We start from the raw sequence: 17,524 nt of genomic DNA on the forward strand, positions 1-17,524 counted from the left end.
GTGGATTAAAAATAAGGAACTTCTTCTCCATCCAAACATCCCATGTGGATGGATGAGATTCCAAGATGCATTGCTGATCAGTTGTCTCCCTCTATGATCAGAGGGGATTTTGGTCTTTCTGGTCCAGGATTTGTAGAGCTGAAGCAAGTTTATAGCCAGCACAAACACTGGTTTGGGCCTCTGGTAATAATAATAATAATAATAATAATGACCTGATGCACTCTCACTAATACCTCGGCATGCTACTGATGAGACGGTGGATGGTGTTTTAGGGGATATCCTCCCAGACATGGATTATAGCATCAGGGAGCTCTAGGAGAGTGTGGGGACTAGACACAGAAGATGTGACAGAGGTTCTCACAAGGATTCAGGTCTGGGAAACATGAGGACCAGACAGTGGAATTGATAGCAATACCTTCATACAAAAATTCACTATTATACCTAGTTCTGTCCAAACAAAGTCACCCCAGCTGTATTGACACGATGCAGCAGTACCATCTAGTGGTTACACAGCTCAGCAGCAGGTCAAACATGTCAAGGAGCCATTTACCAACTCTGCACAAGAAATTAGTCCCATATTATATATAGTGGAAAAGTCATGAGTAATAACAGGTAACAGAAGAGGCGCAGCATCAGTCAAAGTTATACTAATTTATTAACCAAAAAGGGGAAAAAACCCACCATGAACTCCATGAAAAGTGTTAGTGTGTCAGCAGGCGAATGAATGAACTTTAGGCTTACGGTGTTTCACAGTGCGAAGCCTAAACATAACCAGAGCTGGGTGGATGGGATTAGAGAAGCCCGAGGCAGCTGTTTGCAGTTTAGGTGCTGAAGAATGATATGATCTGTTTTGATATTTGTTCAACTGTATTTTAAGCGTTTTAAGAGAGATCTGCTGAACCGTGTCGTCTTGATTAATCAGTAATGTTTCATTTCATATAATGATACACAATTCGTTACTAACTTCTTTCAAATCAATTTATGACCTTTCAAAGTAATTTGACATCATTGAGGCTTTAGGTGAGAATTGTACTATGATTATGCATATTTTTTTTAAATATAACATAATTAGGCTGTTATTTGCCATTTTTATTGTAAATATTTATCATAAGGGGAAAGGGGGAGTAAAGTACACAATGAGGCCCAGCTTATGTCATCAGCTGTGTTGTTTGCCTCCAAGACGTGTCTTCCCGTCCTCAAACGGGGAAGCGAGTGTGCAAGTATACAAGTACAAACTGTGTGTACTTAGTATTGAGAAACACCTGCTGACATATTTGACCAGATCAGCGTCATCCCTGTGCCCTGGCTCTAATGGGTAAGGCTGACAGATTGCAGATTGCCAAGGAACCATGAAATAATCAATTAAATGGTGAAATAATAAAATATGTTTTCAAAAAAGATTAATTGACATATGTATTTAATACGTTATTTATTTATTTCCATTTTAATTACGTACTCATCCACTTAATTGCTTAATGGTGTATTTAGTGATATAATTTGGCCACTCTTTGCACTCCAACTATGACGAGAGTCCTCGTCGTATTTTCAGGTGTGGCTCTAGTGAAACCCAGTTTTCACATTCACATGGTTTATGATTCATAATGAACTGATCCCATCTAGTGTTCAGTCACGAAATTGCAATAACTGTTTGGTGAATGTTGGTTTTATTTCGCACACATACACGGCGACATTTGGATGAATATTTTCTTCCTGGTAGAATATACTTAAAAAAAAACATCATTACATAAATAAACATTTAACCGTAAATGTTGCCGTAAGATAAAACGATAAAAAAACAAACTGATGTAGTTTCCGTGAACTTTTACTTTGAAAGGAGAACTATTAGCCGGAAGTTGTCCAGTTCCTTTGCCTAAAGGCGGTATTTTATGTCTTATCTCTGACAGTGCGTGCTTTGTGTTTCTCCATAGCGAAGATATTCTATATACCCACATACCCTAAAGAAGCAATCCCGGCAGTCGGCTTTATGTGCTTCGTGGACTCGTGAAACCGGTGTTTGCTAACTGCTTAGCTAACATGGCTGCTAACCCGCCGGGACAGGGCTTTCAGAACAAGACCCGTGTGGCCATCCTGGCGGAGCTGGACAAGGAGAAGAGGCGGCTGCTGCAGAGCCAGTCCATGAACAGCCCCGGAGCCAACATCCCGCTGTCGTCCAGACCCAGCCTGAAGGAGGTGAGGGACAGCGCCGAGCAGCAGCACATCGCAGCCCAACAGAAGGCCGCCCTGCAGCACGCTCACGTCCACTCCTCCGGGTTCTTCATCACGCAGGACTCCTCGTTTGGGAACCTCATCCTCCCGGTGCTCCCCCGGCTGGAGCCCGACTTCTGACTCTAAATTCTGACCCCGACCCCTAAGACATTTAAACTGGTTATTTTATGGTATTGTTGATCTGATGACTGATATTATATTTTATTCTGCCAGGGAGACTAAAAGACGTCACAGACAGAATAAAATATTTGAGCGTAATGTCCTGTGTTAAGCCCTCACAGATTATTCTTCATTAATTATGCGATCATGACTGTGTTTCACTCAGATCAGTGTGAGTCAGGATGAGAAGTCTGCTGCTGGCATAATAACAGATTTTATGTGGAAGGTGCTTTCATCTATGAGAGTCGGAAAAAATCCAAAGAAGCAACAGGATGTAAAACGAGTTTCAGAAATTGTGTCTTCAAAAGGAACTGAATACTGAAGATGCAAGTCTGGATAACCAGATGGAAACAGTTACCGACGTCCTGGAAGAGCCTGAAAACCCCAAGTTTACTGCATACAGTTGCATCACCAACTCATTTTGTTGTTCCTGGTATTTTAGAACCGTTTTTTTAAAGTGTGTTGTACTTTCATATGTCACAGTATTATTAAGATAGCACATTTCAGCCCAGGGGCACTGACTGGTTTGTGAATATCTGGGCTCATAATTGCAATCTATGAGATCTGTGTAGGTTACAACAGTTATTTGCCCGGAATCCCTCAACAGATGACTTACTATGGAAGCACAAACATGAGATGGGTTTAAATAAACTGTTAAACATATTCTGGCATAATTCATATGTTTAATTATACAATTTTCTTTTGCATTTCCTCATTTTATGTTCATTCCAAAGAAATAGATTTGAAACCTTTGTATAACAACTTACACAGAAGACTATCAGGATATCCAAAAGCGAAGGACAGTGTCCTACAGGTGAAGAAGAGAAGGGAGGGTGGAGTGGGTGTGTCAGAAGGATAGCAGCAAGAGTGAAAGGGAATGTTTACAAGATAGTAGTTAGACCTGCTAGGATGTGTGTACAGAGGTGGTGGTTTAAAGGATGCTGAAGGTGGAGCTTCCAGGCAGGAGGAAAAGAGCAGGGCCACAGAGAAGACTGATGGAGGCGATGCAGAGTGAGAGAGGAGAGCGAGTGCTCACACACATACCTGTGTCAACACACCTGTCAGTCAAAGCAACCACTGCCCTCACTTCACTGTCTCTTTCTGAGACAGCCTCAAGTGGCTTAAAGAGGAACTGCAGTTCTCTTTTTTTTGCCGCTTCCTTGTTGGCTTCATTTTTAAATCAAAAATGCAAGAAACAATTTAATTAATCACTGTTCTTCACTTAATTCCTTGACTTATTATAAAAATAAATAAAAACTTTTCTGCTGTCTCACCTCTGTCAGTTTTCATGCTGTTGCAAGAACAGCATGATCATCACCTCTTTTTAACCTAGTCTCAGCAACTTTGTCCCATAGCTTGCACATCCTTTCCACCTCCATCTTTCTTCTCAGCCACCTGATACATACCTTTCCTCCTTCCTTAAAAGCCAGCCTAAGAAATGTGATTTTATAATTGCCCGATAAAGTAAACTGCCATTTTCAAAAATGTTATCATCCAAATTCATGCAGTGTGGCTAAATTAAGAATGAATTACAAACCCTGGCTTCCTTGCTAACATGATTAACAGCTAAATACTATCATAGTGGAGGTGTAACATTACTGCTAAAATAGCTCATATGAACCCTGATACTGACCTATGTATTTATCAAAACAATGTTCCGATATTACAAAGAAAACTAATGATTGCTTTTTACAGTATTAGCCAAGGGCGTAGATTTGGTTTTGGCATTGGTGGGGACGGATGATTCAACCACTGAACCCTGCCCTGTTTCTTATTTTTTTCCTTTTTGTCTTTGCTTCTTGATAAAAAAAGGAGAAATATACTTGCCTACATATGCTATTCTACATGCTTTTAAACCATTTAAAAATCACAATTCATAGTTTTATATGTGAATTATATAATGTTAAATTACTATTAAACAAATGACTAAGTATTTTAGGCTTTAGTTTACTTCCGCCATATTCCATATAAATCAGGTATCATACAAAAATAACAATACCTTCAAATACAGTCATGACAATAAAAGAATATGACTTTAAGGACTTAACAACATTACTTCAGTTATAGTGCACCAACACCTGTTATAGCACTAAGGGAACACTGAATGACCTGGTGGTTTTTGTCCATAAAACTACTCATCTAAGATTATTACAAAGTAAAAGATCTCTCAGCAAAATTATGCAACATTTTAGGCACTATTGCTCCGATCAAATCAGTGAGCTAGGATTTTTTTTATTCTAAACAGGAACTACTGTTACAGCTACTGGTGCCCCACACAACAACTCAATGTCCACTATGTGAAGGAGCCAAACACATGCCTGCTCCTCTCATTAACTAAGATAAACTGCTGGCATATTTGTTTTACATCTATGCTGTCCAGTCTCTCCTGGTGGACATGGCATACAGCAGCATTGTTTAATCTCATTTGAGTCATTGTTAACCGTAGCCATCTTTTTAGTCTTCTGAGAGCACTGAAGCTTCTTTCAGCCTCAGTACCTGCGTTTTATCCTCAGATTAAAATTATTATTATGTGCTTGATGTGCCTCACCTTTGGCCCTGGCTCTTCCCCTCTGACTGCACTAGGACATATTGCCACCTGATAAAATAACACATTGATTCGTGCCATATAAAAAGTGAGACATGTCAATTCAGATTCTTTGTCAAATGTACACTAATGAATATATTTACATCAGCAGCCTAACAATTGTTATGATAATAAATACTAGTTAATCTATAGCACCAAATCATCAGTCAGTCACCTGTGACCTCGCCTCTTCACCTCTGTCCGAGCTACAACATGGCAGAGCTGCCTCTGTCACCTGATAAATAACAGTGAGACATTCCAAATACATGCAGTCACACATGTGCTTCAAATACAGTAATGAACAAGTCATCATCCAATTCCACCTGTGATCTTGCATCACCATTACTCTCTGAGCTTTGTGTTGGTTCTTCTGTCACCTGACAAATAGGACATACATGACAATAAGAATAAAATGTGGAGCTGCTTCAGTGTTTCTGTCAATTTGTGCAGATCTTGACTCATCAGTAATGTTTGTAGGGTGAGTGCATTTGAAAAACAATTTGTGCAAACTGCACTACAAGGTGGAATATTTGCAAAATCATGACTACCTCATGACATTTTGTCTCAAAAATTAACCCTGTGAATATGTCAGTACCATTAGGATGAAATTATTGTGTCACCAACATTTTAACGTTAGACGTATAATTTTAACAGCCTCTGTAAACTAATATCCTGGCTTGCTCGAGGCTCCGTTTTCTCTGACAGTTTCAATCAAAATTAGAAATGCTGCTCTGAGACTGAGAGAACTAATAGTGCCGCCTGTTGTGCAGTTAGTTTCCAAAACACGTTATTCATGGCTACATACAATTTTAGATTGATGCGGGCCAAAGCCTAGCATAGCCTGTAACGTTATTATGACGGACACATTTTATGAGTGAACTTGACCTTAAGTGACTTACAGGTTTCTTTGACAAATACTTTATTATATCCAGGTTCTTCCTTTTTGCTGCCATCCTGCTCTCCTCCTTTCAGGTCCTCACTGCGCAGGCTTGCCGCTGCTAAAACTAAACAGAGCTCCCTGAAAGGCACAGCCAATCACATTGGCCATATTTGTCACATGACGTAGGACTCTTTCTGCACCACTGGGTGAATGAGACGTTGACAGATCGTTTGTTTTTCTTTCTATCGGGTTTGTTTTTCTTTACTCGAAGAGATCAAATTATTGGTGGGGACAATTCAATAATCGCTGGACATGTCCCTTCCGTTCATGCCAAATCTACGCCCTTGGGGTCCGCCTCTTTCTTGCTCCAGAAACAGTTCACTAAAAGTCAAGGGTGACATTGGTCATACACACAACACACCGAGTGCCTTAGTGACAGGAGGGTCTGGAGCACTTTTAAAGCGCACCCAAGAAATCCTGGAGGTGACTGAAATTCAAATTCCAACAGCAGAATGAGTTCTTAATTTTACTACAAGCACAGATCTAAAAGTGGCAGACTGAACTCTTTAGGCCCTTTAGACTTATCTGACAAGAGAAAGAATTGAGTCTAAGCAAATATTCAGATGTCAGAAACTTTAGTAGACCAGTTTTACTTGGAACGCTTCTCTGTTCATTCATATATCTGTCTTTGTGAGTGCGTAAAAAGCTTCCTACAGTCCTAACAAGGACTGTTTTTTGTTTGTTTTGTTTTGTTTTTTAAAGAGGAGGAATCTTTCAGGCTCTACTGCTACTGCCTTGACAGGAATTAAACTTTCAGTTTCAGACAACGATTAGACAATTCTTAAAAAAACAAACAAACCAAAAAACAAGTGGACAGAGCCTTTTAACACTTAACTTGTAACGCTCTGATCATTATATGAAATGTAATGATTTATCATCGTTGTTTTTCAATAAATCTCATTTCCTAGTGTAAGGATGTTGGAGGGCAAAAAAGAAAAAAGTTTTACCAACCGGTAGGACCTGCACTCTGAACTCGATTACTTCCGCCTAGAATCGATAGCAGAGTGGGGGCTGTCGCTGATGCAACACTGACAGGTCCGTTCAGCCGGTTTTCTCTCATCCAGGACTCTTTGAAAGAAGACGGTTTTGAGGTAAGTCGACTACTGTGCAGTGTGATTTTACCGTAGAACGACATTGCTGTGAGATAAACAAAAAAAAATGTAGCAATTAGAAAAAAGCAGCTGAATCGATTATAACCACAGGAAATAGGTAACGTTAGCTGCACATGGTTTTCTCGCTAATTAGATCCTTCATTCATCGGTGGAAGTTAGCTAAATTGTAGGCTACATGCTGAATTTTAGCAAATTTACCGGGAAAAGATGTGCTTTTTCATTTTTCATTTTTAATTTTTCGGCTAATTGCGTCTTTTTCAAAACTACCTTTATGTTCATTGGCTAGCCTGCACAGCCTATGGAGCATCATAGTGAAGTTTATTACATGAATACGGCTTATAGACAGCAAACTGAGCTGCAGTATTTTTAATTTTTTAAAACGCGCAAAATCTATATGCATTACTGTTTTGTTTCAGTGGAAAAAAACATGGCAGTCAGGCGAATGTTAGTCATACCTGTCTGTAGCCAAGATCAACAATAAACCGAAAGCGATTTAACTGGAACTCCCTTATTGAGAACCCCAGGAGGATGACCACTGTGCTTGTGTTACAGTCGGAGTACCCAGCGCCATGGCAGATCAGCTGAGTCCAGATGAGAAATTTAACCTCATCACCAGGAACCTCCAGGTGAGACACGCAGGCAGCTGCTCATTGTTACTGGAGCATACAGGTCACACTCACATGTTTCTGCTCGTGTGTGTGTATTGCAGGAGGTCCTTGGAGAGGAGAAGGTGAAGCAGGTCCTTCAGGAGAGAGCGCTCAGGGTTTACTGGGGCACAGCAACCACTGGCAAACCCCACGTAGCTTACTTTGTCCCCATGTCTAAGATAGCAGACTTCCTCAAAGCTGGATGTGAGGTGGGTGTGGCAGAGCTGACTGTGGTTTTATTTGTAGTTGCTCTTAAATTAAAACAGCCTTTTTACTCCCTCTTCTACCTTTCCTTAGGTCACTGTTCTGTTTGCAGACTTGCATGCTTACCTAGACAACATGAAAGCTCCCTGGGAGCTGCTGGAGCTCAGGGTCAAATACTACGAGCAGGTTATCAAGGCCATGCTGGAGAGCATCAGTGTGCCTCTGGATAAACTCAAGTTTGTCAAAGGAACTGACTTCCAGCTCAGCAGGTCTGTTTGCTGATTCAGAGGCTGATCTGACATCCACTTGTTCAACTTTACAGTCTCTTAAAACTTGCCTGTAGCTGCAGCTTATACTGAACGTGTAGGTGTTACCATGTTTTCCAGGGAGTACACTCTGGATGTGTACCGCCTGTCCTCCATGGTGACAGAGCACGATGCTAAGAAGGCTGGAGCTGAGGTGGTGAAACAGGTGGAGCATCCTCTCCTGAGTGGTCTGCTGTACCCCGGCCTACAGGTAGTAATGCTGTTCATAGAATTGAGATGCTGGTGTCATCACACTGTGACAATGCAGTAGTTGAAGTTTCTCAGATGTGTCCGTGTCACAGCTTAGTATTATTCACAGTAACCGTATCTTGTGTTTTTCCTCATGCCCTCAGGCTCTGGATGAGGAGTATTTGAAAGTGGATGCTCAGTTTGGAGGTGTTGACCAGAGGAAGATTTTCACTCTGGCAGAGAAGGTATCCTACACCTTTGCACATTTACAGACGTTTTTCCTTTAGTTTTAGCTCAAGTCCTCTGCAGCCTCCCAGCAGCGCACAGCTGCTAATGACTCTTTAGTCATTAGCAGCACTAATGTACTGGATTCCTTTGAATCCAGTACATTAGTGCTGTGACTTATCATACCTTCCACAATAACACTGGTATATCTTGTGAAACTGGTGATATAGTGATGCATTTCTGTTTGCTAGTGTGGGCAGCAATGGCCTAAGCCCACTTATGTCTGAGTGCGAGAGCGGTGTGTGAGCTTCCAATGACGATTTGTTACCTAAAAAGGGAGCAGCTGTATGCCAATAGTGTGGTAGTGGTTTGCCTGTAAGCGGCACGCACTTTGCAAACTATGAAAGTAAACGGTAAACATCAAACCGGTTTCACTACTTGATGCAGAAACGCACTGAGAATATGAAAACAAAGTTGAAGGAGGAAATCCGCGAGAGATATAAAAATATCTCTTATAATATATAAGATGAGGAAAATAGTGGACAATACCTCCCACCCACTCCATGACGTGCTGGCTAGTCACAGGAGCACGTTCAACGAGAGACTGAGATTCCACAAATGCACCACCAAGTGACAAAAGAAATCATTCCTGCTTGTGGCTTATATCCCAGTACAACTCGTCCATCTAAGGCACAGTACAAAGTCAATAGTTACACCCTTTTTAAACATCTTCTAAAGTGAAAGTAACAAATAAACCAACTTTACTGGTTAGAGTTAAGTGTCAGTCATATATATTTCATCTCTGTGATATTCTGGATATTCATAATTGAGCTATTTGTATATATTATATTACATCCAGAGAGGAATGGGAAGTTCATTTACTTTCCTCTTCCTGCACTCTTATGAATGTAGTGTGCTGTAGGGATTACTTTTTTAACCCCGAAGTTAGCCTGACTTTGATGCTTCAAAGGTCGTGGTGCTCTCACAAAAAGCCAAACGAGTTTTTCTGTTATAGAAGATGTAGAACATTTATTCTGTTATTATCAGAGCGTCAGATCCAGTTCTTTACCTTTCTGAGAATTTTAAGGTTTTCTCTCATGTCAGCTTCTATATTTAGTTACATGTGAAAGTGTGATAACAGACTAGTACAGAATTGATAACGTTCAGCTGTTCAAGCTTTTAACCTGTGTTGTTCGGCAGTACCTGCCCTCTCTCGGCTACGCTAAACGTGCCCACCTGATGAACCCGATGGTGCCGGGGCTGACGGGGGCTAAGATGAGCTCTTCAGAAGAGGTAAGGTCATATAAACTTAGTTTGTCATGGAAGGAAGTGATTGGAGTTCAAGATTTTGACGGGAAATTTTCTCAACACGTCGTCCATCTCCATTTTATTATCTGTTTTTGCTTCCAGGAATCGAAAATCGATCTCCTGGACTCCAAAGAGGATGTAAAGAAGAAGCTGAAGAAGGCTTTCTGTGAGCCGGGCAACATCCAGAACAATGGAGTTCTCTCTTTTGTCAAATATGTTCTCTTCCCTCTACGAGGAGGTAGAAACAATTTTTCAATCTCTTCCTGAAACCTGGCTTCAGACTTCCTTTTTTTTCGGCAAATCAATTTGAATAATCAAATGAGTTGATCATTTGCACTGTTGTGTTTCAGTGTTCTCCATCAAGAGAGATGCAAAGTTGGGCGGAGACAAAGTTTACAGTGCGTTTGAGGAAGTGGAGAAGGACTTCGTTGCAGAGGTGAAGGACGCCTTAACTGGTTTATTTGAACAATGAAGTCTTCCCGTAACGAGCTCTGAATTAACCTGTTGTTAACTGCTGTTTATAGATAATCCACCCTGGAGACCTGAAGGCCTCTGTGGAGGTTGCACTAAATGAGCTACTGGAGCCAATTAGAAAGAAGTTCGAGTCTCCTGAGCTCCGTAAACTTACCAGCGACGCCTATCCTGATCCCTCAAAGACAAGTCAGTGTCAAACCGTGTGGCTGCTGTGGCTTAAAGCGGGAGTGGCTTCATACTAAGACTTAATACTGTCTTACTTGTGTGTTATTAGAAGCAGGAGGGAAGGGCGTTAAGGCCGGAGGAGGAGGAGATGGTGGTGGAGGAGTGGACGATGAGCTGGCTCCATCCAGACTGGACATCAGAGTGGGAAAGATCCTCAGTGTGGAGAAGGTAAGTTATTGTCATTTCATTATAATCAGAACTTTTACATCATTGGATAATCACTGTGGAACTTAAAAGTAATTTCCCCCCTCTGTAGCATCCAGACGCTGAGTCTCTGTACCTGGAGAAGATCGATGTAGGAGAGCCTGAGCCGAGGACGGTAGTCAGTGGGCTGGTGGCCTACATTTCACAGGAGGACCTGCAGGACAGACTGGTGTTGGTGCTGTGCAATCTGAAACCCCAGAAGATGCGTGGGATCGAGTCTCAAGCCATGCTGCTGTGTGCCTCTATGTGAGTTTCATTTTTGGGGGCTGGGTTGTTTTGTTTTTTTGCACAAAGTGAAATTTAGCTTAAATTTCCAACTCCTCCGATTTCTGTTTGTTTTCCAGTGAGGGCGAGCCCAGAAAGGTGGAGCCTCTGGATCCTCCAGAAGGTTCGTTGCCAGGGGACAGGGTCTTTGTGGAAGGGTATGAGTCAGGCAAGCCAGATGATAGGCTTAACCCAAAGAAGAAGGTGTGGGACAAACTCCAGGTATGTGTCTTTATGTATGTTTAATGTTAAACCGCTGTATTTTTCCCCCTCTACTAAAGAGCTAACATTTAAAGTACAGACTATAAAATCATGTGTGTTATCTGGTATTTTAGGTTGACCTAAAGATATCAGACGAGTGTGTAGCTCAGTGGAAAGACAAGCAGCTGATGACCAAACTGGGGCAGATCACATGTAAGACGCTCAAAGGAGGGAACATCAGTTAAACACGCAAACGCTGAAGCTGCTCCTGCTCGCAACAGCAACAGTACTTCCATCGAGTCGCCATGGCAGCAGCATCGAGCTTCATCTGGATGTTTCCTGAAGAGTGACGGCACATGATGCCTTGTGTCTTACATGTTTTAAACTCTCTTAGACAAATTCTGAAAACCTGATTCATTACTTTTCCTTTCTTTGAAGTTGTTTAGTGTTACTAGTACACATATGGGGGAAGAAAGGGCTTTTTCAGTTAAAGGACTCTGGTCTTTATAGCTTATTCGTGGAAGTAGCCAATGAAAAATATCTCGGGTTTCCTAAAAGGGACTGAACGTTTTCTTAGTTACCTGTTTTACTGTTTGCCTTCATGGTAAATGTGAACATCAGGACTGTGGCCAATCTGCCAAATCTGCTTACTAAGCATAGTTTTATGGGTTCCCAACATCCTATGTATCTAAAAATCAATATGCCTTGTACTATATGCTGGTTGTATTTTGACTAATGTTGCACAGAAATCCAGATCTGAACATTAGTTGTTATAATCAAACCATGCATCATCATCTCTAATGTGTAATAAACACTGGTTGAAGTCTGAGTGAGAATATCATTTGTGATCCGTGAGAAAGTTTCTGAACTATGAACACAGGAAACAGTTTAATACACTTAAATTTTATTTATAGAAGTAATAACTGCACATATTTCTCTATAATCAGCAAAACAGAGATTTTTTTGACCCTGTGTGAGGAGTCCGTGTAATTCACTCATCAATGATTCTGAGAGGGGGAAAGTTTTGTGCAAATATATTGAGCTGTATTTGTTTTCCACCATAAAAAGGCTAACAGAGTTACAGAACATGTATTAAAGTGGACCCATCGTGCTCAGTTTCAGCTGCATGTCTTTATCAATGGATGAAGTAGTTTGCATGATTCACAGTTCAAAATATTAATGATATATATTTTTTTAAACCCAGGCTTTAATTCATCAACCATCTGAAACAAGTTGTTTTTGTCTCTTTCCCCTCAGTTTAAGCAAACGTTCTCCTGATTGGCTGCTCCTTAACAGGCCTGTGTACTCAGTGCTGTGTGCCTGAGATTCCCCACTCTCACTTACATTAACATCCAAAACTAAAAATTGCCATCTGAAACTGAGGCGTGATGTCTGAGCTTTTGGTTCACAGGGATTACAATAATAGGTCCGCTTTTGAAAACACTGACATCCTGCTCCAGTGTAATGGTCCTCCAGGGCCAGTCACCCCAGTCGTAGCCTTAAAGGTGGTTTTCAGATGAAACAAATTCTTAAATATTTCATATTTGGTAGGAAAAGGTGACTGACAGTGCTACTGGTGAAAACAATCACACATAAATAAATAGGATACTGATGAGCTGGCTTTGCAGTCACCCAAGAATTGCTAAAAAAAAAAAAAAAAGCATCTACTTGATATTTCACCTACTCCCGTATTTAGATGCTTTTATTCTGTTAAGTCTGAACTATTTAGCATATGTTGTTTACAAAAGTGCATCTCAGGAAAACAAAAACACTGAATTCTTAAGTATGCGGCATCCCTTTTTGACAAATGCTTTCCACACCAAAAAGCGTGAATGATGCTAAGCTCAGTAATTTCTTCACTCAGTCTAAGTAAGGAATGGATATCCTGTCCCACAGTGGATGCTTTTGTCAGACAATATTGCAATATATATAATACAAGAGGAGGGGGAAACAGACCATCTATGTACAGAAATGCTTTTTTTTCGAAGACAAGTCGTTTTCTCTGAGTTGAAATTACAACTACCTAATGGAACCTCTGGGAGGCGATCTAACACAAGCTAAATATTTGCAATTCAGCCAATGTACAGTGCTTCACCCTGAGGGGCCTCAGTAGGACATAAACTATATTTTTAGAAAAATACTCCAGAATAAAGCTATTTTAAGAAATTGGGAGTGATACTTTTTTTTTTTTTTGCATAAATATTAAGGAAGGCCAATACAGGCTAAGGCTTTTTGGAGGAAATGCACACAAACACTTAGTTAATGTCTCTTAATGTCAGTCAGTCTCTCTTGTGAGTTGTCCTTTTTCTGTTCCTCTGGTATCAGCCTGGTTCTTGTTTAATCACCAAAGAAGTCTTTCAGAACAGTGTTTCAATTGTGTCCGCTGTTACTCTGGTTGCTGGAGGGGGAAGACAAGTGGTGGTTAGACATTATAGCATCACCATAATACAGTTACAGGAACACGCTTGATGAGTATTCCTTCCTAATCTAATCGAATTACTGAGACATGATCACGAGCTTCAGGTTACGGTTAATTAAAGCACATGCTTGCGCATTTAACTGGAGAAAAAAAACGTCTGTAGGCAAACCAGCAGCATCTGTACTGGGCTTGTGCAGGAGGTGACTCTTATTCTGCAACCTCTGCTTTGCATTCTGCTTCTTCATGGCAAGAGTTGGAAGAGTTATTTATTCATGCTGGTACAGAACAAACCTTGAAGCTGTTGCAAACTCAGCAGCAAAAACACCAATGAAGGCACAAATATAATGATAAACTTACTTGTTGTTTCAGACAGGTTTATTCCACTCCTATGTTCTCCTCCTACTACTGCTCCATTCCCTTTGACATTGACCTCCATCTTTGACAAAGAATTCGGAAGACTCGGTGAAGAGTTGATGCTGCTTTGCGTCGGCTTCTTGGCTACAGGTGGAGGAACTTTATCGCACTTCACTCCATCAAATGTAAACACAGAAGCCTTGGATTGATCGGACACTTGCATGAGCTCAGCTGCCAAGCTTTGCTTTAGATTTGCCTGAGCGTCAGGGGATGAGGCAGTCTCTATGACAACCTTTTTTGTGCTCCTAGAGAAGATAAAGCTAGCAGTAGAAGCTGGAGACTTGTGCATGTCATACCCTTCGTGTGATTTCCGTGAAAAAGCTCCTGGGTCACTGACGCAGCTGTATGTTGATGATTTCACACCCAGTTTGGAGGGCAGACCATCTCTTGAAGACATTGCTGCAGTTTTCATTCGTATGGCTTCCTGTAAGCGCATTGAAGGACTGGTCATTGTCACAGAGGATGATTTAATGGCCTGAGGGGGAGATTTCAGTGACAAAGACTTGCGGATGGGTTTTTGAGGAATGTTTTGAGATCCTTGGATAGAAACTGGGGAATTATCCTTAACTGGTGCCTCCTCATTTGTGGACTTGTCCTCTGGCGGACTTTGCACCTGATCTTCGGTCATGTTGACTGATCTCAGGCGAACCATTTGAAGCAGGGAAGGGGTGACAAGAGGTATGTTAGCATCCTCTTTGGGAATGGGAACACTTTTGTGGCGGGAGAGGAGCTCCTTGGTCCTGGCATCTCGATTTGCTAGGCTGGAATGTCTTCTGAAATTAACTCCATGAGTTAAATTATCTGACGGTAGAGGAGGTGCTACAGGCACAATCAGAGCTGAAAACTGAGTACTGATGGACACAGGGGGATCTTCAATTTGCAGAGAACCTCGCTTCTGGAAACTGTCGGGAGGATCTACAGCTGTGTTTGGTACTGGGCTTTCTGCTCTTTTCATACTTGGTATAAGAGGCGATTCCACTGGTGGAGGCAATACAGTCTCTAAAGCAGATGAAGAAATCTCCTCAAAAGCTATAGATTTTGGAACCTGCACGTCAATCACTGGTTCTGTGTCGTTTATAACTGGTTGTGGAACAGTTGGGTGCAAATCTGAACTCTGTACAGTCTGCACATTAGGGTTGCCCAACTCTGTGACGCAACCAGCCATCACATCTGGTGCACTCTCGGTTATGATGGATGGAGGAGGAGGTGGAGGAAAGTCAACCTCATCCACTCCATCAAATACAGAGTCCCCTTCCAAAGGAGGTGGTGGAGGTGGCCAGGAGGACTCTACAATGTGGATCTCCTCCTGTACCCTTTGTAAATCATTTGGAGGTGTAGATACTGCTGAGGGAGGTGTTTTCCTTGATAGAGGCGGTGTCGGGTGGTATGCTGGGGGAGGGGTAGGTGGCGGAGAAAACTTATTGATTCTGGGGACCTCTATTGAAAGTGTTTGCATGGACTGGACTTCACTTCTGTCCGTCTCAGCCTTGCTCTCGTCAAATAAAGCTGTCACACCTTTCTCTAAAGACGTGTAGTTCTCCACAGATACAGTGACCTCTGCTGTGCCACTCGTTACATTGTTCTCTTTCTCCACTGACTTCTCCGCCAAGACCATTTCCCCTTTGTGCAGTAGTGTCATGGGTTTCTTCATGACAGGAGGGGGATCTTTCTTTGGAGTTGTCCCTTGACTCTCTGGCTCCTTCATTACAAAGCTACTACTCTGTTCTTGCTGCTGAACATCTACGCTTGCTTTTCTTTTGTCCTGGACGAAAGATGTTTCTTGTTCTGGATATTCCTTACCCTCCTGCACCACATGAACTCTGTCAGGATGCATTGTTGATAGTAACTCAGGCTTTGCTTGAGTTTTGGAAAGTTCTATGATAGGTTTGTCTGTAGCTGTTTGAATTTGATCCAAAACCTGCATCTCTTTCCTAGTTTCAGTCTGGGTTCCTGTGTCGTTACTTGTGCTTTCCTGTACTTGTGCTGCTTTTTGTTTAACATTAGGGCAAGGCCCACAGAGGAGCTCAAAGGTGCGTCTGCTGTGGACCCATGTCTCTGGAGGAGGAGGACATGGTGCTTTGACTTTAGGAGGTGGTGGGATGTTCAATAGCTCATTTACTTCCTCTCTAAAAGTTGAGGTATTGTTCTTCAGTGCAAGGTCTTTTGTAGCAACAGTTGGTGAAGATCCCTGTGGAGGCTGATTTGAGCTACACACAGAAACTTCTGTATTGGCAAGCTCAGATGTTCCAGATGATAAAGACGTAACTGAGGATGAAGGAGATGCTGCTGAGGATGAGGCTCGCGACGCTGATCTTTCCGGCTTGACTGGTTTCTTCTTCTGCTTGTCTGGAGAGGTTGGGGAGATCCCTTTTGGAGAAAGCGTTGGCGTGCCACTCTGACTAGAATAACCACTAGATGGAGAAATGGTCCGTTCAAATTTCCCATCCTCTGGTGGAACTTTCTGTGGGGAGGAACTAGATTCTGGAGATAGCCCATCTTCATTTGAAGATGCCTTAGCAGAACTCAGAGGATTGGTGGAAGAATCTGGAGAGCTTGACCTAAGGAAGTTTGATACATCTTCGGGTATCTTAGTGCTATTTGTAGAAACCAACTTTGTCTCATCCTCTGGTACAATATTCTCTCTAGTAAATGTCACCTCCCCAGAAGCAGAGTCATTAAGACTTTTGTTATCCACAATAACCACCCTGGAGTTACCTCTAATCTTATTACTGTGCAGAGAGTTTGATCTACGTGGTGGTGCTGGAGGTTGCTTGGTCTTCATAACTGAAAGGCTACGTTTCTTTTTATTCTTTGCTTCTTCTCCAGCAGCCACTGCCACCGATTCACCAGATTCTGTTGCTGGTCTTGTAACAAGGTTTTCACCTTTACCGCTAGGGCTGCTAATCGCATGAACAGAGCTACGGAAACTAACAAGGTCCTGATCCCCAGCAGTTTGTTTGGTTTGCCCATTTAGACATACTCTCTGTGAAGAGTTACTGCTTTGTGTGCTACCCTTGGAGGACAGTGGGGATGAGTTTGAAATAATGGTCTCAGAAGACTTTGACTCACTCCAGTTTGACCCTGAAGCTGATGTGGCCAGTGTGGAGTCATTGTGATAATGGTTTGTCTGGGAAGTGTCACCATCTGATCTTCTGGATAGCAAGGGGCTGACTGCCGAGTCCCCAGATGCCAGGCTGCTTTTGCTTACAGTGCGAACACTGCTGCCATGGTTGACACTGCTGCCATGGTTGACACTGCTGCCACGAGTCCGGCTGGTACTGCGGTCAATCTCAATGAATTCAATCGATGCTGGCATTATAGCATTAGGAATGATTGTAGACAAGTAAGTGGCCTGTGGAGAGATAGACATCACTGGCCCCTGAAAGAAAACAGAAAATGTTTCACATGTAAATGTGACAAATCG

At 42.0% G+C, this 17,524-nt stretch overlaps 3 protein-coding genes across 8 annotated transcripts in view; 2 read left to right on the plus strand and 1 right to left on the minus strand.

Annotated features, from left to right (window-relative positions):
• Positions 1–1,803: 1,803 nt before the first annotated feature.
• Positions 1,804–4,125, plus strand: LOC102298910 (SOSS complex subunit C). Its single transcript, XM_005940877.3, has one exon. The coding sequence runs from the start codon at positions 2,035–2,037 to the stop codon at positions 2,344–2,346; it is 312 nt and encodes a 103-aa protein (XP_005940939.1). The 5' UTR covers positions 1,804–2,034; the 3' UTR covers positions 2,347–4,125.
• A 2,743-nt stretch (positions 4,126–6,868) lies between these two features.
• Positions 6,869–12,096, plus strand: yars1 (tyrosyl-tRNA synthetase 1). 2 transcript variants are annotated; one of them, XM_005940878.3, is made up of 14 exons: positions 6,869–7,000; positions 7,574–7,647; positions 7,731–7,877; positions 7,966–8,141; positions 8,259–8,388; positions 8,531–8,611; positions 9,792–9,884; positions 10,002–10,137; positions 10,250–10,335; positions 10,424–10,559; positions 10,648–10,766; positions 10,855–11,048; positions 11,147–11,288; positions 11,402–12,096. In XM_005940878.3, exons 2-14 carry the CDS (start codon positions 7,591–7,593, stop codon positions 11,510–11,512), a joined length of 1,608 nt encoding a protein of 535 aa, XP_005940940.1. In that variant the 5' UTR covers positions 6,869–7,000; positions 7,574–7,590; the 3' UTR covers positions 11,513–12,096. The 2 variants fall into 2 exon arrangements, with proteins under 2 accessions (XP_005940940.1, XP_042083968.1); XM_042228034.1 differs by lacking the exon at positions 6,869–7,000 and adding an exon at positions 7,043–7,118.
• Positions 12,097–13,442: 1,346 nt separating this feature from the next.
• kiaa1522 (KIAA1522 ortholog) overlaps positions 13,443–17,524 on the minus strand; it is a 40,060-nt gene continuing 35,978 nt past the window's right edge. For all 5 annotated transcript variants that reach the window (XM_014339592.2, XM_005940880.3, XM_005940879.3 and 2 more), the window contains 2 exons: positions 14,044–17,479; positions 13,443–13,665 (listed from right to left, as the gene is read on the minus strand). In XM_014339592.2, coding sequence (XP_014195078.1) covers positions 13,625–13,665; positions 14,044–17,479 — 3,477 coding nt within the window. In that variant the 3' untranslated portion in view covers positions 13,443–13,624. The remainder of the gene's footprint in view (positions 13,666–14,043; positions 17,480–17,524) is intronic.

This window comes from Haplochromis burtoni, unplaced genomic scaffold (assembly GCF_018398535.1).
Source record: "Haplochromis burtoni strain Fernald_Lab_line unplaced genomic scaffold, NCSU_Asbu1 Contig_297, whole genome shotgun sequence".
NCBI classification, from domain to species: Eukaryota; Metazoa; Chordata; class Actinopteri; order Cichliformes; family Cichlidae; genus Haplochromis; species Haplochromis burtoni.